General features: G+C 39.0%; 3 protein-coding genes across 6 annotated transcripts in view; 2 read left to right on the top strand and 1 right to left on the bottom strand.

Annotated features, from left to right (window-relative positions):
- Window positions 1-1,063, top strand: part of LOC101853448 — a 35,154-nt gene extending 34,091 nt beyond the window's left edge. For both annotated transcript variants that reach the window (XM_005093767.3, XM_035968592.1), the window contains exon 6: window positions 416-1,063. In XM_005093767.3, the coding sequence (XP_005093824.1) occupies window positions 416-705 (290 nt within the window). In that variant the 3' untranslated portion in view covers window positions 706-1,063. The remainder of the gene's footprint in view (window positions 1-415) is intronic.
- Window positions 1-14,368, bottom strand: part of LOC101853685 (L-xylulose reductase) — an 83,352-nt gene extending 68,984 nt beyond the window's left edge. Inside the window, exons 1-6 of one of the 3 annotated variants that reach the window (XM_005093768.3) lie at window positions 14,248-14,368; window positions 12,384-12,485; window positions 10,997-11,094; window positions 8,966-9,120; window positions 8,423-8,465; window positions 4,748-4,912 (exon numbers count right to left, since the gene is read on the bottom strand). In XM_005093768.3, coding sequence (XP_005093825.1) covers window positions 4,748-4,912; window positions 8,423-8,465; window positions 8,966-9,120; window positions 10,997-11,094; window positions 12,384-12,435 — 513 coding nt within the window. In that variant the 5' untranslated portion in view covers window positions 12,436-12,485; window positions 14,248-14,368. Of the gene's footprint in view, window positions 1-4,747; window positions 4,913-8,422; window positions 8,466-8,965; window positions 9,121-10,996; window positions 11,095-12,383; window positions 12,486-13,136; window positions 13,219-14,247 lie in introns of those variants that run through there. The other 2 variants (XM_005093772.3, XM_005093769.3) reach the window with 2 other exon arrangements.
- A 260-nt stretch (window positions 14,369-14,628) lies between these two features.
- Window positions 14,629-19,293, top strand: LOC101861107 (the record flags this gene model as incomplete). The annotated part of the gene is given in 3 exon segments (XM_005093803.3): window positions 14,629-17,135; window positions 18,535-18,676; window positions 19,113-19,293. Coding segments are annotated over 3 exon segments (1,477 nt in total), but the record flags the coding sequence as incomplete, so codon positions are not given.
- Between the last annotated feature and the right edge of the window lie 5,707 nt (window positions 19,294-25,000).

Here is a 25,000-nt window from a genome sequence, read left to right as displayed (position 1 = left end):
TTTCACCTGAGTAATACTAGGTATTCTAAATAGTAGGTCATGTTATTTTTAAAAATCTTTGGTACTTAAATGAGCGTTCACAGCACCAACTTAACCCCCCCCCCCGACACACACACCCTAACAAATTATTGTTCCCGACCACGTGGATGATTTGTTCTATTCCTTTTTTTTTTATAAATTATGAAGTTTAGGTTTGTGTTTATCAAAAGCCGCAACAAAATGTGCCCATTGTCACCCAATAAATACGGCAGGTTTAAATCAACATCAGAGGAACAGAGTCATCGGCACGCTTCGGGCGTCTCTGCTGTTGCCAGGACATTCAACGGCAAAAATCAAAACAAAACCCCCAAACTGTTTATTAAGAGTAACTTCTGGAGGTATTTATTTAACGACGAACGTTCTCTTTCTCTTTCAGAGGGATACGAGTGCCGAGCATTGGGCGTGTCGTCGGCCTTCTTTTCTGCGTTTTCAGTGCCTTACATTTTCATGGAGTGGAGACAGATGACGGAGAGGCAGCACTTGGCCGGCACCGCGTGCTCGAGGGAGAGGGTACACGGTTTGGGCACGAAGCTGGCTGCTATGGGTTATGTTCCGCATGAGGTTCGGTCGGGTATACAACTGAACCCTTTAAGAGCGGGGGAGTGGAGGGTAGGGGATGTGTACTGGCGGGAGAAGAGTTTGGATCTGTTGGTGCCGTCATTATGAGTGCCACGTCAGTGTGATTTAGTTTGTTTTATTTTAATAAGAGTTTTGCGGTACTTGCAATACAATACGGTCATGTAAGTGCCGAAGATTAGAGGTGTTACACGAGAGTAACAAAGAAATACACATACAAATAAAAAAAGACTGAGGAGAGATCAGGAGGATAGATGTCTGAAGGAAAGAAGGAGCAAACCACACCCGAGCAACCGCCCAAACCCCGCATTCTTCAATCTTTTTGCAGACGGCGCCTGTGTTTATGCGGGTCCGGATAAGCCCAACTTTCCGCGAACGCACGCGGGCTTGCCCATGTGTGTGTGTGTGTGTGTGTGTGTGTGTGTGTGTGTGTGTGTGTGTGTGTGTGTGTGTGTGTGAGAGAGAGAGAGAGAGAGAGAGAGAGAGAGAGAGAGGAAGAGAGAGAGAGGGAGGGAGAGAGGAAGAGAGAGAGAGAGAGAGAGAGAGAGAGAGAGAGAGAGAGAGAGAGAGAGAGAAGGAGTGAATTAACGAATGAATGAATGAATGAATGAATGAATGAACGAATGAATGAATGAATGAATGAATGAAAGAATGAAACACAACTCAGACGCACTTCATTTTGCTAGCGATTGCTCATCAATTCCCTACACTTATTGTTTATCATGCATTTGACTATTTTCCATTATAATACATGTATTATGATATACTAAATATCTGCGTGTGTGTGTGTGTGTGTGTGTGTGTGTGTGTGTGTGTGTGTGTGTGTGTGTGTGTGTGTGTGTGCGTTTGTGTTATGGTGTGTGTGTGTGTGTGTGTGTGTGTGTGTGTATGTGTGTGTGTGGTAATGTGTGTGTGTGGTAGTGTGTGTGTGTGTGTGTGTGTGTGTGTGTGTGTGTGTGTGTTGGTGTTTGTGTGTGTGTGTTCGTGGAAACTTTAAAAAATCGGCACACTTTTAAGTAACTTTAATTTCTCACATTTTTATACGATGAAAATAAATAAAAGGATTGTTCAAGGCTTAACAGAGACATTCATGTAATAGTATTTGTGGTGACAGCGTGATCTTAGCGACGAGAACGGTGCAGTAACCGATTCACAAACGTCTCTCGAGAAAAAAATACTGTGTGGTGAAATCAGGCGCTCGTCAAAATAAGGAAATCGGAGAAACCGACATTTTTCCGCACGTTGGGCATTTTTTATGGCAGCAGTTTTTTTGTTTGTGTCGGGTTCTATACCTTCAGAGTTCTTTAAAAAGACATTCCAGTCTAAATTTTACAGAAAAAACATGGATAAAAGGTACAAATAGTAGATATTTGTCGTTTCTAATGACACTAAAACTTTAGAGGTCACCAAATTTTGGCGGCCATTTCTTACTAATTTTACCTCCACTAACATCTGGCAGCCCCCACCTCCTTCAATCGCAAAAATGTCTGGACTTCTATTGAAGACACATGAATTTTTCCCCCCAAAAAAGCAAGGCAAATGAATAGGTAAAGACTGCACCAATAGCTCCATATACCAACAAAAAACCCCATGACTTGTCCAAAATGAAAAACGTTAATTGAGAGAGAGAGAGAGAGAGAGAGAGAGAGAGAGAGAGAGAGAGAGAGAGAGAGAGAGAGAGAGAGAGAGAGAGAGAGAGAGAGCGTCCTTTAACCTTATCCATATATCGGATATCGTCAGCTATGGCAAAAATAAAAGGAAGGAGCTGATGTATTGGTGGCACGTCCGCACAGAGCGGGGGAACTGTCGGCAGAGATGAGGCTGTCCCAAATAGCCAGCCTGTTATTTAGTGTTCTTTCCCGACAGGGGTAGGGGGCCCAGGTTAGAACAAACGTGGTAGGAGATTCAAAGAGAGCAAAGATCAGCAATAGAATCTTTATGGCGTATTTATAGTTGAGGTGTCTCTATACCAAGTGTCACAATGGAGACGTTCCTCCACGAATTGATGGATCATCGCAAACGTTGAAAGAAGTTTTTGAAAATTAATTTTGTTTTTTTAAGCAAACGACTTGAGAGCAGCACAAATCATTGGTAATAAATTTATCGCACATCAGTCAGGGCTCACAGCTAGATATAAGAAAATTTCATACAGCATAACGTGGTCGTCCCTAAATGGAAGTAACGAAACCATTACCAAATTTGTCTACGCGTGCGCAAGAGAGAGAAAGAAAGAGAAAGAAAGAAAGAGAGAGAGATAGATAGAGAGAGAGAGAGAGAGAGAGAGAGAGAGAGAGAGAGAGAGAGAGAGAGAGAGAGAGAGAGAGAGAGAGAGAGAGAGAAGAGAGAGGGAGAGAGAAGGGGGGGGGGGAGAGAAATGGGAGGGGGAGTTGTCAGCATTGTACAGAAGTGACAAGTCATGGGTTGGTGAAGAAATTAGTAGGTTTTGACTCCTGTCTATGGATTTATTATTACAGATCATAGTCACTTAATTAGTGTGAAGAAAAAAATATCGTTAAGACACTTTGGTAATTTGTTTGAGTAAAGAGAAGCACATGGACACAAAAACGGCCGTTCAGTGATAGGAAAAACAAGATTCACTGACAGAAATAGCACAGTAGGAGCTATCTGTGGTTGGAGTAAAGATTTGGGACTTCTCAGCACCAACCGGAAAACCAGCTGCATTCTAGTGGCGAGCACTCTGTGACAAGAATGGCAATCAAAATGGACGATTTGGCTTTTTTGCCTTACTAGACACAAATCAGTTCAGCTAGGGCTCTGGCGTTTGTGGTGCAGTAGCTAGGTGCTTTGTGGTTGCACACAGATGATCTGATTTAGATTCCCATGTGTGGAGAATGTTTATTGAATATAATATTGTTTTTTTTTGGTGGGGCGATGTCTCCTTCTCAATCCAGGTTGACTCTGACATGTAGAGTCAAAGCCCGCCTCCTAAGTGAATGAATCTATATAAATTGAATTATGTTTTTTAGTTAGTGTATTATGGCACTTGCAACACAATAAGGTTATATAAGCACTGAAGATTAGAGGTGTTATAAGAGAGTAACAAACACAAAAAAGGAGAGATAAGGATGATAGATGTTTGATAGGAAAGAAGAAGCAGACCACACCAGAGCCCTGTTTTTAGAATGAGGCTTGGATGCTGTTAGAGCAGACTAAATGACAACACAGGTAATGCCGCCTGAAAGAGAGACACTTGGTCCTCCAGGTTAGGGATGGGGCATAAAGCTAGATTCTTACCCTACAAAATAAATATGTCTCAATTGACACGTCGAGAGAAGAAAACAACCAGTTACAAAGCTTGGGAGACGTTGATGCCCATGGTGGAGACAAAAAGAGGAAGGATGAGATCCACCAGAGAATGAGGTCTTAAAGAAGATCTCATACAGAAGGGGCACAGCTGGCTGTAGGTTGAGAAGATCGCCCAGGATAAAGAAATGTGGAGAACCCTTCTTCGCAGCATTTACCCAATACCAGGGGGAGAGAGACAGAAAGAGAGAGAGATAGAGACAGAGAGAGAAAGAGAGAGAGAGAGAGACAGACAGGTAGACACTTTCATAATGACAAGGTAAGGTATTTCACGGTCAGGGCGGAGTACCCATTCCCAACATAGTAAAAAGAAGAAAATTTGAGGAAAGTGCCTTTCCATAGAACACATCATCATGGTCAGACGTATATTTAAATCAGTGCCCTCACAGCTGCGAGTCCGGCAGCCTAATGACTAGATTACTGACGCCATGATATAAGCATTAAAAGTCATTCACATTGCGAGGTCAAAGGAATTTGAGTGTTAACAGTCTCAATACATATTGTAAAAGGATCGTCACTCACATGGGGAACTTAAAAGAACATCAATGATGTTATGCTCTTACTGTGTTAGTGGAAAAAACAGGTCAACACTTTGTTTTAAACCATGCTGAGGTAGATCTGCAGATCATCGACAAAAAAAGTAAAAAAGGTATCACCATACACTATAAATAGTGTAAAAGTACTGGGAGCTAACATTTGTGTTGTTTTTCCTCATCATTTAAATCAGAAGAGATAAACACACTTTTCAAGAAACCATTCACACAGTCAGAGCATAACGCCATCGATGGGACCAGCAGTTGTCACTCACATTGTGAGGTCCAAGCTCAAGGGCCATAACTGTGGTAAGGGAATCCACAGCTCCCTTTGTGGAGCAGTAAACAGCATGGTCCTTCAAGGCTTGGGTGGACGCGGCACTGGACAGCTGGACGATGGCCCCACCAGACTTCTTTTCTACCATTGATTTGGCAACTACCTGTGAACAGAATCATATGTGACCCTTGAGTTCTTACGTATAACATTATCAATATTTTCCAAATTGAGTTCTCTCTTTTATCTTAATTGAAAGTCCATAAAATATGTAGTACCATTCTGGTGCCTAATGGTCAAATACCAAAAAAAACCCAACTTAGTTACTGTGTCTTTAAAGTCCATATTTGGTCAAAAATCTGTCTTGGTAAAAAAAACCTAAAAACCCCCCCACAAAAAACCCCAACGTAATTGTAATAGTTTAGACAATCTTTCTATGGTAAGCTACTACAAATCTAGAATGTGGCAAAAGCAAGAAAGTCAACTTAGTTTGTCCTTGGAAGTGACTGCGAGTCAACTCTAGTTTAGTCATTATTTTTGGCTCAAGCTCATAAGAATGGTTTTCAAAATGCTGGACATTTGTCTGATGCTGGTTACATTATATACTTTCATAAGCGACATGTTTCTGTTTTTAAATGTTGACCTGCAGTTGTAATAGAATAATCTGCTAACAAAATACTCATTATACAGTGTGATTAAAAAGAATATGCCAAAATCAGCATGTTATACTTCCAGAGACAAAGTTTATGTTCCACCACTTCCAGCAAATATCAAAGACATGAAAGATCGAATAACAGCTACACTCTATATGGTGGACCCAGACATCCTGAGGCACGTTTGGGAGAAATTCTCATCAGCTCGATGTCGTCTGTGCTGCCGGTGGTGGCCACATTGAGAACTTGTAAAACATGAAATAAAAACTTGAAGGTATGTGCACTGTGCCCAAGCTAGAGTTTTCTATTGTTTTTCATTTTTTGAAATATCGTGTGATGATTTTGGAGTATTCTTTTTTAATCACCTTGTATTTTGCTTTAGCTTGAAAGCAAGTATCTTTAAGGAGGTAAAGTGTGCACAGATTAAACTCATTTTGATGATGTATGTTTTTCCGTATCTTCACTAAAATATCAAAGTAACCATGTACTCTTTTAGTTTGAGATAAAGAAAATCACATCTATACAATTAAGGTCATGTCATTTCGTGCTAGTGAAAAGCAAGACATCTCATACGAGTACACATTAGAGATTGATAGGGAAGATAAAAGACCTACAAGCCTCATCTTTTTATGTTAGCTATGAGATAGTCTTATCTGATAAAAATGTTCAAGTCAGATCAGCAAAGTAAACAACAGTGAGGCATCTCTTTGTTAAGCAACGCAGAGTAAACATACGCCAAGATATTAGGACAGCGGATAAGACCTATCGTAGAGAGAAATCAGAGCAAAACTCAGTTCTGATTCCAAAAGAGAAGAGGACACACGAATGCTGCATTCACATTATGACAGCTATGCGAGAGAACCATCAAACACAACAAAAAATCCAAAATTGTCTTTATAAAAGAAGGAGGCTTTTGACAGAGTAAACCATGCAAAACTCTGGAAGACACTTGAAAAGTATGGTGTCAGAGGAATACTATTAAATAATGTCAGAACTCTATATTATACCAACAGAAGAAGCTCAGTAAGAGCAAAGGAAGGCAATAAAGACTGGTTCAAAGTAAGATCTGCAGTATGACAGGGACGTGTTTGATCTCCCCTCCAGTTTATAATCTATATGGACGCAATAACGCAAGAAGAAAACCAAAGCCCAGGAAGCCTAAATGAACTTCTATGGATCTTATCTTATCTTATCTTATCTCATTCGAAAACGACCAGTGTCTTATTCATCCAAGCCAACACAGCCTCCAAAATCCCACTATCAAACTGAACAACATCTGCACGAATTTTGACATGAAAATAAGCACATCAAAAAACAGAAGTTATGAAAGTGAGCTGAAACCATAGTCCCCTGAAAATCAATGTCAGTAGGAAACAACTGAAACAAGTGAAGGAGTTAAAATATCTTGGCAGCACTTTTTCTCAAAGTTGGTCCATAGACAGAGAAATAGAAATGTGAACTCAAAAAGACAACACTGTCATCTACCAGGTCACACTCCTCCTATCTCATCCAAACACCTCCATAGACAGTAAGCGACAGCATATCACTTCAATATTTATACCAACATTATGCTACCAGGGCCAGACCGGGACATTAAGTAAAATCCATGAAAGCAAAATCACTGCAGGCGAGGTGAAATGCCTCTGCAAACCCCTTAACATCGTAAGACAAGACAGGCAGAGAAATGAAGTAATAAGAGCAGCTATTGGCACTGAGTACTGCCTGCATTTCATAGAAAGACTGAGAATAAAATGGTTTAGCCACCTGTTACGTATGTCTTGAGAGCATATAACACCAAGCACTCAGGCTATAAAGGAAGAGGAAAGCCATGGAAAAGGTGGATTGAGGGAGTCCAGGAAATCCTGAGAAATCATAATATCACAATTGAAAGAGCTGCGGAGCTGGCCTACCATAGAAAACTGCATCTCCCCCTCAACACTTATCGGCAACAGAGGATGAAAAAGTAAAAATAAAAAGTAAGTAAGAAACAACAGTTGAAACGTAGTCGAAGGACAGTTCGAGTAATGGCGCAGTACATAACTGGAGTAAAACCCAATGGATCTCAAAAGGGTGCTCATGTAAAAACATGAGACTATAACATTTTCATTTTTTCAAGGAAATTTATGACCTTGACAACTGAATAAAATTCCCTTCATCTAAAAATTTGACAAAGACAGTGATGAGACTGGAAACACATTGTTGTCTTGACAACAACCCTGCATGTTCCAACACCAGCTTACAGTATCTACTCTGGTTCCATATATAGGCCAATTTGGGTTACAATGGCAAACATATATATATAACATAAATACATAATTAAAAATACATACATACATAAATACACATTATCACATCATACAGAGAGATTTTCACAAACTTACCATTGCTGGTCGCCACTGTGTAGCGCCTTGTTTTTTTAGATAGGGTTGTTGTGTCTTGCTCAAGGACACATCTCACTGACCACCCATCTAAACCCTGTGATAATAATCTCTTAAATCTTATTAGTGATTTTTGAAATGCACTATTTTTATAGGACAGACAAGTAATCAAATCGGTACCCATATGACTTATTCTTTGACACATTACTTAAGAGTCATCAATCAAATTCGTTGTCTATTGTTTATCTCCATTGCCTGAGCCTGTAAGTTCAAACACAATACTATTCACAATTATAGGGTTACTCACGGTGGTACTGACCAAATTGTGTCAAGCAATATAAACAATCAGCTAGTGAGAGTAACTTCTTCACCGGTGTGTTGCCTCTCTTATGGTGCCACAACCTCTGTGATTTCCAAGGTGAGACTTTTTTCTACATACTTACTACAAGTCATTTATCAAGCTCTCTTTCACAGAAGTTTGTTGACTGACAGTCCAGTATACAAAAAAATGGTCCCTCCAAACCTGAGAGAGTGTGGAACCATTAGTAAAGGTACCTGTTTGAATCTAGTAGGGAGTCAAATTTATACAAATACAAAAGCAACTGAAGACAAGATAAGCAAAACTTTACGAATCAAAATCCTTACCTGGGAAACGTTGTATAATGCTTTGACATTTGTGTTGAAGACACTGAAAACATAAACAAGAAAAAAAAAGGAGTTTAAAAATAACCAAATCATAAACCATACAAAGCTAATATACTTGCATTAAAAAAAAGGTACCACTTTTTAATTGAGTATAACGTCTAGTCTTTTGAGTCTTTAGGCTTTACCCTTCATGTGAGTAATATTATGTAAGCCTACTCTAAAACTAAGCCATGTTACAAAAAATAGCATTTTGGTGCTTCAATTAGTGTACACAGTACTAATGTTAAAAAAATAGAAAATTGGCATTTTTTCCCAACAACTCGATAGATTTTTTGTCTTCTTTACAAATGAAATTTAGGTCTGTGTTTATCAAAAGCCACAATGACATTTGATCATTGGCACCCAAGACAGGTTTTAAGTTTAACTCAGAATCACAGAAATTGAGCAATTGGCATGATCCATGTGTTTCTGCAGTTGCTAGGACATTTAACGTCTATTTTTCCATTGACTACCTCTTGCCAACATAAGAAGAGAGAAACTCACTAATCAAAATCTTCTTCTTTAGTTTCAAGGAACGGACCAACTCTGGATACTCCAGCACTGTTCACCAGGAGGTCAAAGTGTCCCAGGCCCTGGATGGTCTGCCTCGCTGTGGTCCAGTCACTCAGATCTGCTAAACATGTCTCAATAGCAGGACACTGAAAGAAAAACAGTTCATCAGTGTGATACACAACGTTGGTGTTGGGCACAGATGAGTCATCTTCCAGGAAGTCTACTTTACAAGAGAGGCTAAAAACTGTCTAATTAAACTGTCAAAGACCACTCTGACTCAGATTTCTTGACAATGTTCCAAGCATTATTATCAGTTGAAATTTCAACCCACCCTCCAGGTTTTAGAAAATCTTGAAGTTTTTTAAAAATGCATGGCACTTTTTACAAGTTTTATCAATATATTTGCTTGTTTGTTTTGTAAAGTGTTATTTTATAAGTCAAAAATACCTACACGACGCATCGGTTATTTCACAGATGGGGAACTAGGTCCCTCTTCAGGATTTATAGATTGAAACCTGTGTAAGACGGCCACCCATTGTCAAGGAGAAAAGTGGTCGTATAAGACAGGTGGCCGTCTTAGGCAGGACTGATCAAGATGAAGAAAACAAACCATTCCCTTCTGAAGTCCCAATCGATTGTTGCTGTTTTTGTTGTTGTTGTTGATTAGTATTTTGTTTGTTATTTCTATTTTGTTGCTGATTTTGCGCAAGGGTGACAATAAAGCAAAATGTATCAGACGAGGAAGACCAAGTGCTGTGTTAAAACAAACACATGGGTTGCCACCACTCGGAGAACGAGCTAAGCTTCTGTCAAAAGTTCATGTTGACGTCCATTGTTACTTTGTTACAGACTGGGTATACAGTGACCACTCATCTCACTAACGATTTGCGTATGAGTTCTGGGCGGAGCATATGGGTTATGAGGGATCACACGCTTACCTCACCAGCAACTGAAAATTGGTAGCCTACCTATTTGTCAACAGAGGGAGGGGCCCACACAATATGATCGGTTGGAGGGACTACCTAACAACAACGACAAGTGATTGAATTATGACGGCTCGCCCACAACGCCAGGGGTCAATGCACAATTTATGACAAAACGTAATGGAGTCACTAAGGTGGCCGTCTTAGATAGGCATTATTGCTTAGTGTGATAGGGGTTGTGTGTTAAAATATGGTGGCCACGGCCGCGTTGAACAGGACCGTTTTACACAGTTAAGTTATATAGAAAAAAAAGCAAGGGGGGGAATGGAAAGTGGCCGTTTGTACAGGTCACCGTCTTATAGAGGTGGCCGTCAGGGCAGGTTCGACTGTGTATATATATATATATATATATATATATATATATATATATATATATATAATTTGTAAAGCACAAATTTTCACTCAACAGAAAGTTTTATGCTCTTTACATCTATATTAGGCTACTATTATCTCTATATAAAAAAATTTATTTTTGATTGTAATGATTGTAAATGTCTTATGACCCCAGCACAATTTAGATCATTTAGAGAGTCTGCTGCTTTGAACTGCCTGTCAGGGCCAACCTGGGTTGAATAAAATATATAGGGTCCCTGCAGGATGAAGGAGATACAGTCAAACCTGTGTAAGACGGCCACCCATTGAAAATGGAAAGTGGCCGTTTGTACAGGTGGGCGTCTTATAGGGGTGGCCGTCAGGGCAAGTTTTACAGTACTTCCATACGTGGAAATCTACCTCATGTCTACCACATAAGCTGATGATGAAAAGCCTATTACACCACAGACACCAGTCCCAGGGAAAAGTATTCCAGAAATATGATGAAGATTCATCAGACCACATAAGGAGGTAACCCACACTTCTTCATTTCCAAAGTCGATAAATAGATGCTTTGCAACAACCAAAAAATATCTCTATAATTTTTTCAAACGCAGACACATGGTCCGTTACTTTAAAAACCAGCCCCAGGGCTAGGGTTGCCTTTTACAAAATTTCCCTGAAAGTGAAAGAAGGTCAACTTCGACAAAATGCCACAGAATCTGACCTCAGCCTTTAAAGAGTCAAGGTCATCTTGTGTGCGACTGAGTGCCACTGTTTTTGCACCACAAGCAGCTAGCTTCACGGCAATTGCTCTGCCAAGGCCTGTGGAAAAGCAAACATTGTGAACTATATCCTACAGTCTTTTTACATTTACAAGATATGCAGTCAAACACACCCACAGTTAATAGGCACAAAATACAAAGAGGAGCACACATAGTGAACATTTTTTCAGGTTCTGAATCTTTCTTCTTACATGATTTGTATTTAAAATACGTACACAGCAACATTTGTACACATAACAAAGATTTCCATGTTCTGCTGGCTATGTATGTGCAAGACTGTGCTATTGCAGCAATTCTTTAGTTTTTTCTATGTGAAGACGAGGTCCAATACATATTACTAGGAGAGCAAAAGAAACTCTTCAATCCATTCAGTTTTTAACATGATGGATTCCATTCATCTCAGGGTATGGCTGAGCATTTCTAGCTGTCGATCCACAAAAGCTCAGGTGCACAAGTCCAGAAAATTCCTGATGAGCACCATCCAGCTCAAGGCCTGCATTTCAACTAGGAAAAACATCGCAATAGCTAAGCATGAACTTGGAGCTGATCAAATCCGTCACTTTTCTTTGCTGGCACCTGTCCACTGGTGTAATCCTGGTCACAAATTTTAATTATTTATCTGCTTTTATACAAACAGGAAGACATAAATCCTAACATAACTTCATTCTACTTGTAATTTTGACAAAACTTTTTTTTAAAGTACTAGATACCAATGCATTTTAATCTTGAGTCACAGCAGTCATGCAGAAAAAAATGACAAGATAATAACATTTTATAACAGTGCATAGACAAAGGTTGTATCTGTTTATTCCACTTTAAAATAATTTAAACTTACCATATTTCTGTAAACAAATTCCCAAGCATTGGGGACTAAAAGCTACCACTGTTAGGTCCCACTATGTTGTGATCCCTTTTCCGTAGCCTATTTGTCAATCGGTTTCGCTTTTTCAAAGTACATGAACTAATTACTTTCATTGTGTTGATGTTCTTCTCTTTACTCAAAATAAAACTCCAGCGTTAGAAGACTTTTAAAAACAAAAACTGTTGTCTATTGTCCTTCCTCTCTGTTTGATTGTAATTTATTTTATTAAGCATAGAAATTCATCATTTTTTTCATCTTCCTGTACAAAAAAGCCTCCTATACACCAGCCGTTCCTTATTTATTTATTCTACTGTTTTTAACTTTTGCTTCATCAGGTTAAATAATCTAACACTATGAACAGTAAAAATACAAAACAATCCATTAAAAACTTCAACAAAATAGCAGTCCTAAAGACATATATAGAATTTCATAAGCAGAAAAGGATAAAATATAATTTGCATCCAAACCTTTGCCAGCACCAGTCACAAGTGCACGTTTTCCATCAAATTTAATTTCCATGTTCTTGTATCCCACTTGTGTAAAGAACTCCTTCAAACTTTGCTTATTTACTGTGGAGAAGTAAAAAAACAACAACATTTAAATACTACACCAAGAAACCAAAATAATCTTTGAAAAAAAAGAGAAGGAGAGTCAATAACTCATAGCTGAATTTCAATGATACTGGCATACATAAGTCATGCGTTCAATTCAGTCAAACAAGAATCTCTTTAGACCATTTACCATTTATAAATATTTTATCTTTGATTATATGTCAATGAAATAGACACATATAATTCATACATTTATTTGAATAAACCCTAGTCTATTGACCTTTCAACATGTACAGTGAATACAATTAGCAAATGAAACAAGTTAATGTAACAAAAGCTCCTGGACTGGAAACTTCTATCAAACTGACTGTATTCAGACTGAATACAGCTCTCCGGCATTTATTCAACAAGAACGTAAAAGAATTCTGGGGACACTGGAGCTCTTGTTCCATCTAGGTTTAGGCCAACAAACAAATTTAATGAAACAATTTCAATGCCAGGTAATACATGAATAAAAAGAACATTTAAAAAAATACAAAACATTACAATGAAATATTGATAGAATAATGATCTCACAACTCCCCCCTCCTCCCAAAATAAAAACAAACAAGAATAAATAAATACAAATTTAATAAAATCCCAAGTTGCCAACACAATAACACCCCTTACCAGTAGGCCCTATGACTATCCTTCAACTAAGGACAGTGCATACCACACATATATACACACGCTTGAGTTTGAAATTAAAGATAAGGCGTGTACAACCGTGTACCTCAGCATGAAACAGTGGCCTCAATTCTCCATACACTTCCCTGACCTACTTTTATTGAACAAGATAAGTTTCACTTTAGCACGGCTCGCTGACAGTAGGGACAGCAGCTGATGTCAAATGATTGTCTCAAGTCTCAAGACATTTAATAATAGTAAAGGGAAAGTAGATATCTACTTAAAGAAACCAGAACCAGACACTTCACATCTCAGATATAATCACTTTTGATGAGAATACCTTGACTGACATTGTTTGTTTTTTATCTTTTGTTATTAAGAGATTGTGATGGAATGGATGTTAATAGTAATAATAGAGAACAAGAATGTTGCAGGAACCAATGAGTAAGTAATAAAAAAAAAGAAATCCACTTGCTCTGTATTTCTGAGGTCAGGGAAGGGTCACAACTGAGCCACAGCCTTTTAAGATGGAAAGCACTATGCTTTAACTTTAACGTTGTTGATGGAAATTTAATTTGATTAATAGGAGTGATGAACTGGAGAGTATGATCCTTCTAGGGAACCCTGACTCAAAGTGGGGGTGGGTCAGAATATCAGATAGGGCCTAGGCCTATTATTATTCTTTTCTTTCAATCTTGATCTCTGGCTGCACGAGGTGCTCTTGTTCCACAGTCATTAATGACGTAGGAGACGTCAATGCAAGGGTGAGAAGCTACCAGCTTTATGTTAACATTAATTTAACAAACATATCTCTCTATAAAAACTGAAGTTTCGTGCTCTGCGGGTGTCAGGCTATCGGCTATTGTGTTGTCGCTAGCCTCGTTGGTAGAAATCTAGACATCTAGATTAGATCTAGACATCTAGATATCTAAATCTAGTTAATTTCAAGTAGTAGGCCTATACTACTGTACAATAGCCTACAGGCTACTGTGCCGTCATGAGTTGAAGCAGAACAAGGTGCGTGGAAGTATGTCGAATCTAAAACGCATATATGTAGTTAGATCTAGTAACAATACAAAAACGACACATCTTGTAAGAAGTGCCCAGACTTTACTTTTCGAATTATTATCATCGGATTGGGGAGACTGGGCTCTTTGATTACTTTGAACACGGCAATGGACTGAAAGTGAAAGACTGGCTCTGCTGGGAGGATCCTTTGACAGGTCAAAGGTTATGTTTATATTTAGACTGAATAAAAACAACAACTGTTTGTCTTTTTGGTCGAACAATTTCTAATAGTTTCAGGTAGTTTCTAAAATTTATGTTTTCTTATAAACATCTTTACCGATTACAATCATGTCTCTAAGTGTTGAATTTTTAATACTAGTTAGAAATGAATAAATTATCTTTCATGTCGTCGCTGTATGCCAACTTTTACAATCCGCTAAACTTCCCGTTCATATTTTAGTATTCACTACTGTTTCGTTTTCTTCCGTCATGGCGACACATTCAACATCAACACAACTTCTCAGAATAGTCGCACCCGTCTTCTACTGCAACTCTTGGAAGCTCGCAAACGCGAACAAATACCTACAGATTTAGCAGAAAGATAAATATACTTTTTAATACTGATTTTGCATCTTTTCATCTGCAGTTTGCTCCCTAGATTCAGCATCAAGATTTTTAGATATGTGTCGGCAGTGTTAGTGATAGTGTTACATTCCTGAGAGTCGGTGAGAAGCTGAGGCTGAGAACCGGGCCGGTGCCTCCTCGAATTTCTCAATCGTATGTGGCCGAGGAAGACGCAGAGCACCAGAACCTGCGATCCCCTATATTTTTTGTTTGAGATACTTCAACTTGCGCTACTTGAATAACAATAATTGGATTTCACAGAGGCATCATTCAGTCCTCTTGGCAATGAACACTTCAACCTCCAACAACAACGTCACACATGAGTGCCATGGTGTTGGCCAGCACAGGATTTGATTTTACTGTAGTTTGCAGGGACCTAGTTACATCAAACTGTTAACTTCTAACACAAGTTCTGCTATTGCTCTCTCTGTTATTTGTCAAAGTAGAACAACATTTTTCACAGCTTCAAGAAGTGCAGAGAGGTAACAGTCTGACTTTCCATTCCTTCATACCGGGAACATTGGTGATTCTCAAATTCAAGCAGTTCAGACTTTACCTTTAAAAATCAGTTGCTTTAAAAATTAAAGATGTAGGCTCATTTCCTTTGCTGCCAAGTGTCAGACAAAATTTTAGCCTTCAGCAAAGGATGGAAGAGACATCTGTCCCTGGTATTGGGTCACTGTATTCTGATTTTTCAAAAAGTCTGAGTGAAGCTCTTGTTTTTCTATTCCGTCTTGCGTGGGTGTCACGAATACGGCTCCCAGCATATCTTACATTTCTGTTTTTGGCAGCAGATGTAAGACTAAGTGTGGAAATAAGAGTTGGTGAGGAAAGGGCTGTTCACTTTGATGATATTGATCTGGACGATCTCGATATAGAAGTTGATGACCCCAATGATGCAGATGATACTGTAGATGTTGTAAACAATGATGATGATGTAAACACTATTGATGCGGTAAATGCTAGTGATACCGTAAACACTGATGATGTTGTAAATTAACTCTGATGATAATAATACTTCAAATGCTGATGAGCATACTGTTGGTTTTGCTCAACAAGAATCTTTAACAAGGACGAGAAAAAGAAAAGTTTGAAATTTGGAAATCATACTTTTTTCTTTTGTTTTATGGAACTAACATTGAATTCAGTGGGAAGCTAATTTTGTGAGTGTTTTTGTGAGACTGAAGTGAAAAAGGTTTAGCTCTTTAACAAGACAATGAGTAGAGGTATAAAGGATTTGAGAGACCTGATCTGTGTCTCTCGGTTGACTTTCCATGAGAGTGAAGAGGAGTATATCTCAGATAATGAAAGAAGGTTGTCAAGAGAGATCAGTTCGCTGAGCTTAACAAGCAATTTAGAAAGTCCCTGCACAACAAATGGACTTCCCAGTGCGAGAGTTGTATCTCCAGACTCTGGTTTCGTCACAAATGGCTCCCCATCTGTTGGCCTTTCGAATTCACTCACAGCCTCGGCTGACTGCTTCCTCAGTGGAGATGGTGTCTTTGTCACGGATCTAGGGGAAGGAGATGGCACACCCAGGGTGAAAACTTTGCCAGCTGGGACTGCATCTTTTACGAGATCTCAGAAAAAGAAGAGAAGGAAAAGAGGTGCTCTTCCAACAGAGCCAACTCGTCATGAGTTACCACGCTCTCAGCCGTTGCCTCCAGTCTCTAAGATTCCAGGCTCTCCTGTGGTGTCTGAACACGAGATTTTTTCCACTAGTTCTATTGAACGTGTGAAAAGTGCTGCATCAAGTAGGCCCAAAGTGAGAGTCAACTTCGATGATATGCTGACATTCATGGATGCCACGATTGTTGCAAACTGGCTCACACGATCAAATGATTCCCTTCATGAATTGACAGTGTTTTGTGAAAAAGGTGATAATTTTGTGAGATTTGCTCACTTCTGGCTGAATGATTTCCCTGATCTTCAGAAACGAGATATTTTTTCCATGGAGTATGATTTCCTCCTTGAGGAAATGACACTTGCATTTGCTGTAGGAAGGGAAAGTGGGGCAGTTGTAAGACGTGACTTATTGGACATGTGTGGGGCTGTGTTTAAAGAGTATCCCGTGACACTGTTAGGAGCTAAGGGTCCTCATTTATTTCTCAATTACCTGGACATATTAGCCTCTGAAAAGCACGAGCAGTATAGAGTATTGCTTGCAGATGTAAGGTGCTCCACATCCAACCGTCAGTATGCACAGTGGCTCCTGGCAACCCGTTCCTTTGCTCTGGTGAATGTCTGGTCATCCATCATAAACTTTTACCGGAATCTTATTGGTGATGGTGCAAGTCAAGGTTTACCGATTCATGAGCTGTGTTCTTCAGATGAAAATGTGCAGCATAGACGGATGTTGCAGGCCATCAGGTGAGCTAGCTGCACAGAAGCTCTTTAAGATACAGTTATAATAGAGGTGACTGGTTTTGATAGAAAAGTTTATTGAAAGTGCTTTTTTTTTCCCTTAAGAATTTTAGGTTCTTTTTCTTTTTGCATAAAAATTTGAATTAACTGTAAATTGGAAAGAAAAGGCTGTAAACAGTTCCCTCTTTTCTTGATTTGAGAAATAATTTTGTCTGAAAAAAAGTTAAGAGAGATGGTATGTTGTTTTTGTGAAATGCCCATGCATTGTAAAATCATTTTTTGTGTTAGTGTTGATCAACATGTTGGTGAGTTCTGCTCATTGGTCTTGTTTTAGAATGTTGGGTTAATGTCATGTCTTACTTGTTTGCTTTTGATGCCATATGTGGCGGTCTACGGCAAGTCCATCCTGACTGACCACGGTCTACCGTGATCTGAGCAGTCTAATGTAGCATTTAATAAAAAAGTCCCCCTAATTGGTCACAGTAATGACTGTGCTGGGGTATTTAGATAAAAAAAATTGTGGTGTTTACAATTATAATGGAGTGTGGTTGAGGGGGGGGGGGGGAGATTGCTTCTTTAAAGTTCTTTCCTTGGTGTTGTTAAGATTTAGAAAAATTTTATGATTGACAAACGAGTTGCAACAGACTAACTTCAACTACCAAAACATTTTTACTATATATGGCTACACACTTATGACAGTCTCAAACCTATGCAAAGGGAAAATGTAAACTGATTCTTGTCATAAGTCCTAAGCCTTTATTTAATAAAACTAAATCAAAGTTGTCACATGTGTCCGGTGGTAGACTTTCAAGTTTTTTTTACCCCAATCTACTTTGCATCAACAGCATTTGCATGCTGTGAATTAAGGAAAATCTGTTCTTCGTCTCTCTTCCTTTTTTTGGTCCCTAGTTCCTTTTTGTAGCTCCGTTCTCTGTGTTAATGATTTTATATTTTTAACTTAGTATCAGACACACAGAGACTGTGAGAATGAGAGTATAATGAGTGAATATAATTTGATACTGCAAAACCCAAATGAGAAAAAAAAGAGTGTTAAATGTTTCATTGTGAACCCTAGTTAAATGTTCTTTAAAAACATTTTTTTTTTCAGTTTCTGTTCTTATAATCGGCTAATAGGATGTCCTCTTGCCTGGGACACACACAGCCCTTTTCCACTTTCCTCATAGTATCAAACCTGTGAGTGACTCAAACTCTGTGGGATGGGTCTAATTTTTTAATTTTAGAATTTCTATTGCTCGTAATAGAAGAAAATTCCACTTACATTTTTTACAAGCTTGAGTACAAAAGTATATTTAATTTTTAATTTAAAAAAAATTTTGCACACTCTTTGATTTTGTTATTATTGTTCTGATTCTCAAAGCATCTGTTGTCATTTGTATCCACACAGGTTGGGCTACATTAGTGTGATTCATTACCTGATTGTCAATAAACACGTGAATCCAAGTCACTCGGATTCTCATCGTCGCTCGTTGATCTTCTCTGCTGTGATGCACAACCAACCAAATGTCTTGAAATATTTGGTAAACAGGGTGAGTTGATGGTAAATTAAGTTTTGTTCCTTCAAAACCTGAAAGGTGTATGAGCGGAAGCTTGTACTTGTATTGCTTTTTTTTTCTGGAATGGTACGTCACAAGTTGTTCTTGTCATCCTCTTTATCTGCTTTTGTGTTCTTGTCTGCTGCCATGCTCTTTCCCCCCCAGCTCAGAATGATCCTTATCGTGGTGATGTGTTTCTGTTCCTTTTGTGGACTTCAGTAGAACACTGTTGTCTAGTTCTTTGGCAAAGTGTTGTATGCTTTTTATGTAATAATGGCAGTTGATGGGGACGAACCTGTATGTAAGCTAATATTACGTTTTATTTCATTAATACGTTGTTTTTGATTAATGACTTGTCAAGAATGAATCATGATAAAATGACTAGGAAAAGTTGAAAAGTATATAAGTCTCTTTGTTATTCCACACACAGGTTCACCCAGCTATAGAGATTAACCTGCCAGCTGACACGGGGAATACTGCCCTTCATGCTGCAGCTAATAGTGGCAATTTGGTGATGGTAGAAATTCTGTGTGGATGTGAAGGCTTGGACCTGAACTGTGTCAACCCCCAGTGTGAAAGAGCTACGCCTTTGCATCTTGCCGCCATGCATGGTGAGATTTTGTCCACTGAATGCCACATGGATAAAAAGGAGAAAAACTAGCATGCACACAGTGAAACATTCACATAGTGATCAGATTTTGACTCTAGGTCCCAAAATTTTTGCATATACATGTCCATTATTTTGCATTTTGTAAAATTTGTATGTCATGAACAGATTTTCGTCTCCAGGTGGTTTCGTTATGTGCATGGTAGGTTAGACTATTTTGCGTTTTGGAATGGCTTCAGTGAAAAGATCAGATTACGTATGAGAAATAAAGGGATATCATCTGTTAGTTTGAACGTTGTAGAGGAATACAGAACATTTTTTTCCCTCCCTATGACAGGATAGTAAAGCAGCTTCTTATTGAATGCCATGTTTTTTGTCCCTCATATAATGAGATGCAAGTTTGTTTGAGAGGTCTTTTTGAGGGCTGTGTTGTTTTGGCAGATCTCCCTGGTGGTCAGGAAAGTTTTATACCTTCACAAAAATTGAAAAGAAAATGAATGAAAGGCTGCAAAATAATTTGCTTCTGGATCTATGGTTTTCTGAAGAATACATGTGGCTAAAACTTATGTCAGAAACGCAATTTGTTCTGCAAAATTCTTTTGATCTTTTAAATGGTAATGGGAGACTTTCGCATAATAGACATGTCCTCTGCAAAAGAGAGTGGGAGGGCTTTCATGGCCCAGAGGTTAAGGTGTTGGCCTCTTATTCAAAGGTCTCGAGTTCGAATTCGGGTAGCGACCGGAAAATTTTCTTCTCTAAAATTGTCTCCTTTCACCTCCTTTCCTGCTCTCAAGCAATGTTCTGTTGTCTGCTTTCATCTCCTCTTTCTCCCATCGCCTCCTTTGCCCCTCCTCTGGGCTCGTGACTCTTTCTTCTGCAGCCTTTCTACTACTACTCCTTGGCTCCTTCTTATTTCTGTCTTTCAGCCACACCCCTGATCTTCTGGTAGGAAAGATCTACACCTAGCCTTCTCGGACAAGGGCGAAAAATCTCGGAGGTCCCGTGTGCAAGTTGTGCATGTTAAAGATCCCTTGGTTGTCTAAAATCGATAAGAGTAGGCTTCGGCCGCCACCCGGGCAAAATTATTTCCTACCAACTGAAAATATTATGTGTGTCCAGCGCGCTCATATGACCTATGCAGTTGCGAGCGCCGTAAAACACTTTACAAAAACAAAACAAACAAAAGAGATAGGATTTAGACAAGGTCTAGGTGCAAAAATACTAAAAGTAGGGACAAAGCTTTTTCAACTGTGCCTTATCAAATTCTGAGAGTTATATAAACATGATCCCTTGCTATGTTTACTACCGTCCTTTGACAGGAGCTGTTTTCTGAAGATTGTAATTAAAATATTTTGATCTAAAATGAAGTTGCCTATTTTTTTACATTTCAAATGAATAGGTATGAAAAAATTCAAGTTTGTATTTCTCCTCAAGAAAAAATGTGTATACATTAGGGTTTCAAGTTTTGAAGTTATGCCAAGATTAAAACTGTTAAGTAGCCTAGTGTTCTCAGAGATCATATAATTGTATTTGTTCTGTTTGGTATTTCCTAATAACTCAATTAATATTGATAGGAATGTCCAAATACATGTACTATACCTGTGTTTTGTATTTTGCTACTTTTCAGTTTTAGTTCACCTTGGAAGTTTATCTTCAAATAAACAGAATTTTTATTAGATCTCTTTTACCAGCATCTGTGATGTAGTGTTTAGGTGCTTACCCACTGCATAAAGAAGACCTGACTTCAATTCTTGTGCTGGGAGAATTTTTACAGAGGATCACTGTCTATCTGTTGGGACATCGTGTCCGTCTCAGCTCAAATTGGCCCAGGCTTCATCTTGATGAGCTGATTTTATTCATTTTGATTCGTAGTGTGTGTTGCAGTGATTATTCCGCTATCTTAAAATTTTCCCATTTTGTAAATTAATTTGGGCAGTATTTTCTGTGATGCCATATATGCAGTGGGTGTCGCATTCAACTAGGTTGCCGGGACCGGCTTGTTGTCCTCGTTGGATCCAACCTCTCGTTGAACGTGACTAAGGCTAAAGAAAAGAAAGGAGACACGTATTTATAGTACACGATGTACCAATATCAGTAATTAAAACAGTTGTTCCCCCTGATGACGAGAATCTCATACAGAACCAGTGGTGTTTGAGCTGTTCTCTGACCCACCTTTTTAAATTTTTTTTCCCGGAACACTTCCCGTGTGGAAACATACCCTCTCACATCTAGGCTTAGATCTACATAAAGTAAAGGCGGGAACTTCGATTTTCTGATCAGGTGAAGAAAAGAAAATTGAAAAAAAATAAAGGTCTCGATCTAGACCTACCCATCCAGAGTTCACCCTGTTTCACACAACCGGCATCGCGTTCCCACCCACCCCCTCCCATCCCTACCACAGGCTAACCCTCCCCCATCCTCTTGGCTTTGGGGCCCATATTAGGAGGCACACTAGATCTAGCAATACAATGTGTTAGGAATCGAGGATGGGCCTTGTGCTTTGCGTGAGATGGAGAGAAAGGAGAAAATTTGTTTGCTTTTGGGGCTGCTAATTGCTTTTATTTGGTTATCGCGACCTCATTGAAAGCGACTTCAGTCTGTTTGCAACCTCGTTGGAGCTGACGTACATTTACAAAGAGATATAGAGAAAAAAATCGGGGATTAAGGATTGCCTCATTGCGTCTACTTCTCGTTGAATGTGACCTCGTTGAATGCGACACCCACTGTATAAGGAATAAAATGATTGAAATAGTCATTGTATGGGCATATGTGTGAAAACAAGACTTTGCAAATGTGTTTGTAGAAAAAAGATATATTGCTTCAGGGGCTCAAGGTTCAGTTATTTCCATCCTCTGAGAGGCTGTAAGAGTATTGTTGAAATTTTGAAATAAAAATCTCTGAGATATCACACCAGTTAACAAGTGCTTCAAACCTCAAGAAATACTATGTCCTTCTCATTAAATTTCTTTTTTTAAACAACAAAGACTTTGTTTCAGTGTCACAAATCTGTCCCCGTGGTTTTATGCATCCCGCATAACTTGCAAAATTTGATAATTTTTTGCATAATTTCTGATTATTTTCCTGTATCATTTTTTGTTAAAATTATTAACAGAATCGCATAATTTCACATTTGGGCTCAGTTTTCATAATTTCATAATTTATTTGCCCCAAACTGTGGGGACACATATTTTGAAGGTTCAGCATGTCAAAAAGAGAATAGACATCCTGTTTTATACTATGTTGATATTGCTGCATATTATGTGAAGCTATACAAAAGGGAAAAGGTCACCGTTCTTGTGCTGTGAACTTTGATGTCTTGTACCGATTTATAAAAGTGTTAAAAGGCGCAGTAGAAGGCTAGTGTTGGAACGCCAAAGGCTCTTTGCTTGACTTTGGGGACAGAACGTGTTTATAAGTTATACAGTATTTCTTTTGGCAGCAAGAGTGTGTCAAGCAGAAATTATGATGCACATATAAATGGTATGCACTTTTAAAGTTAAGGGTGTAAAGTAATATTTGAGATTTCCTCTCTGCTCCCAGTCATCAGGTATAAACGTGGGTAACATAAAACCTTTCTCAAGCTTTATTCTTTATAATATTTTTGGTAATAATTAATGAGTGGTGTGTACTTATATATGCATGCATGCTTGTTTGCTTTCTGTTTTCGAGGCCGTGTTTTGAGATCAGTCAGATTTGGACATGAAGGTAGAGGATGATCTAGATTACTTGTTTTCCTTTTGTGTGTGTTTGTGCGCGCTTTTTATATCTGTTTGATCTTGTGGTTTTGCCTCTCTAGTGCTTGTTGAAGAGTATGAATAAAGAAGAATATGAGCTGTGCATTAATTTTCGCCTGGGATGTTTGTTTATTTTTAATCGATAAATTAAAAAGGAAATGATAAAACACCAACTCAAGTGTAACGATTGCTTCCGATCTAGTAATGAAAGAGCAAACAAGGACACACACACACACATACGCATGCACGCCTTATTCAATGTGTGTTACTTTTGGTACATCACTTAAGCTTCCCAGTTCGTCCTCTTCCTTCTTCTGTGGGTGTTTGGAGGGCGTCCCTGGAAAGTCCTACTTCTTTACTTTCCTTCTGTTGTTTCTGTCTGTCTGTCTTACCTTTTCCCGGCACTAAAATTTATGACCATGGTGTCGATGTGCTTCTCTTTACTCAAACAAACAAACCTCTTTCTTCTATTCTGTTTTCTACAGGGCAGCGTGCAGTGTCTGCCGTCCAGCTGTGTGTTCTATGTACCAAGATCTACCCATAAATAATCACAGTCTGACTACATGCAGTTCAGTACATAACGCCAGTACGCCGACACCACGTGCGTTTACCAAGTCGGACTTTGTCCCAACACAGTACACAAAAACTTTTAATGAAAATATGACTCGGTGGGTGGTAGCAGGGCGCGACTGGCAGGTTCTCTTTCTTTCCTTACCCTTTTTTGTTGCACTAACTAAACTAAGTGGCCATTGTTGTGTTGATGTGCTTCTCTTTACACACTCACCCCCCCCCCACCCACACCCACACACACACCCACACACACACACACACACACACACACACACACACACACACACACACACACACACACACACACACACACGCAATGACTTAATCAGCAGGACAAGAGAAAAGTTCCACTACGTGCCTAAAAGTGAGGTATTTCCAGCAAAATGGCCCAACAGATACGGTCTTGATGGCGTCCACAGGAACGCACCGGCATCCACGGTGTCGTGTAATGGTTAGACTCTTCATAGCTGTTACAGACAGATGTTAGTTCGATCCCCGCTTCGGGAAGTTACTGTTACCTTAAGTGGGTTGATGGGGACGTAAAACAATTCTCACACAGGAAGGCTGCGTTGTGAATAGTTAGAGTTAGAGCTTAAGCTGAGAAAAAGTATTAGGGAAAAGAGAATACCGGCATCTTTGGTGTAAGCTTATTGACAAGGCGTGCCGTCGCATGTAAAAGATCTGAGTTTGATTCCAGGGATAATTTTTATCGAGTATCACTGCCTTTCTATTTGCATTTTTTGGGGCATTGTATCCCTCTCAACCAACATGGCCCTGACGGACAGGATTGATGGTCGCTTCTTGATGACCTAAAGCGTTGTAGCGCAAAAACACCAATTATACAATAATAATAATATGATAGTATGCTTGCACTCACACTCAAGGTCACATAATAAGCAAGCCTACGTCCAATTATTAATAGGCCTAATGTGGAAGTGGACGCATTTGATACCCTACTTTGACACATTTTTATTCTTTAAGAGATCTTTACACCTTTTTAGCGAAACTGTCTCCAAACGCTAATCCCACTGGTGGCGTATTGTAATTGTAGCAGTATGGTAAAGGCTCAATAAGGATCTTACAACTACATGTATATAACCTCCTTAAGCCCAGCGCAAAAAGCTGTGCCAATTTGACTTCGCTAATTATTATACAACATTAACGATTTTTTCGCTGTTCATAGTCAGCCCTTGTTTAAATTCTCACCGAGGCCTAACTTGGGTTGTTTGGAGAGTTTTATGAACTTCAACTTCAACCAACTCGCTCGATCCTATCGGAGATAAACGTTAAGTTTGAAGATCCCATCTCTTAGATATAACCTTATAGTGTTGAAAGGGGTGTGAAACCTAAACAATTTCGCCTTTTTCCCCTCCTTCACAGTAAGCCTAATACGCTCTTCTGACGATC

The sequence above is a fragment of the Aplysia californica genome, unplaced genomic scaffold, assembly GCF_000002075.1.
Source record: "Aplysia californica isolate F4 #8 unplaced genomic scaffold, AplCal3.0 scaffold00069, whole genome shotgun sequence".
NCBI lineage: Eukaryota > Metazoa > Mollusca > Gastropoda > Aplysiida > Aplysiidae > Aplysia > Aplysia californica.
Note: the sequence above shows the minus strand (reverse complement) of the source record. Positions and strands in the feature narration are given on the sequence as shown.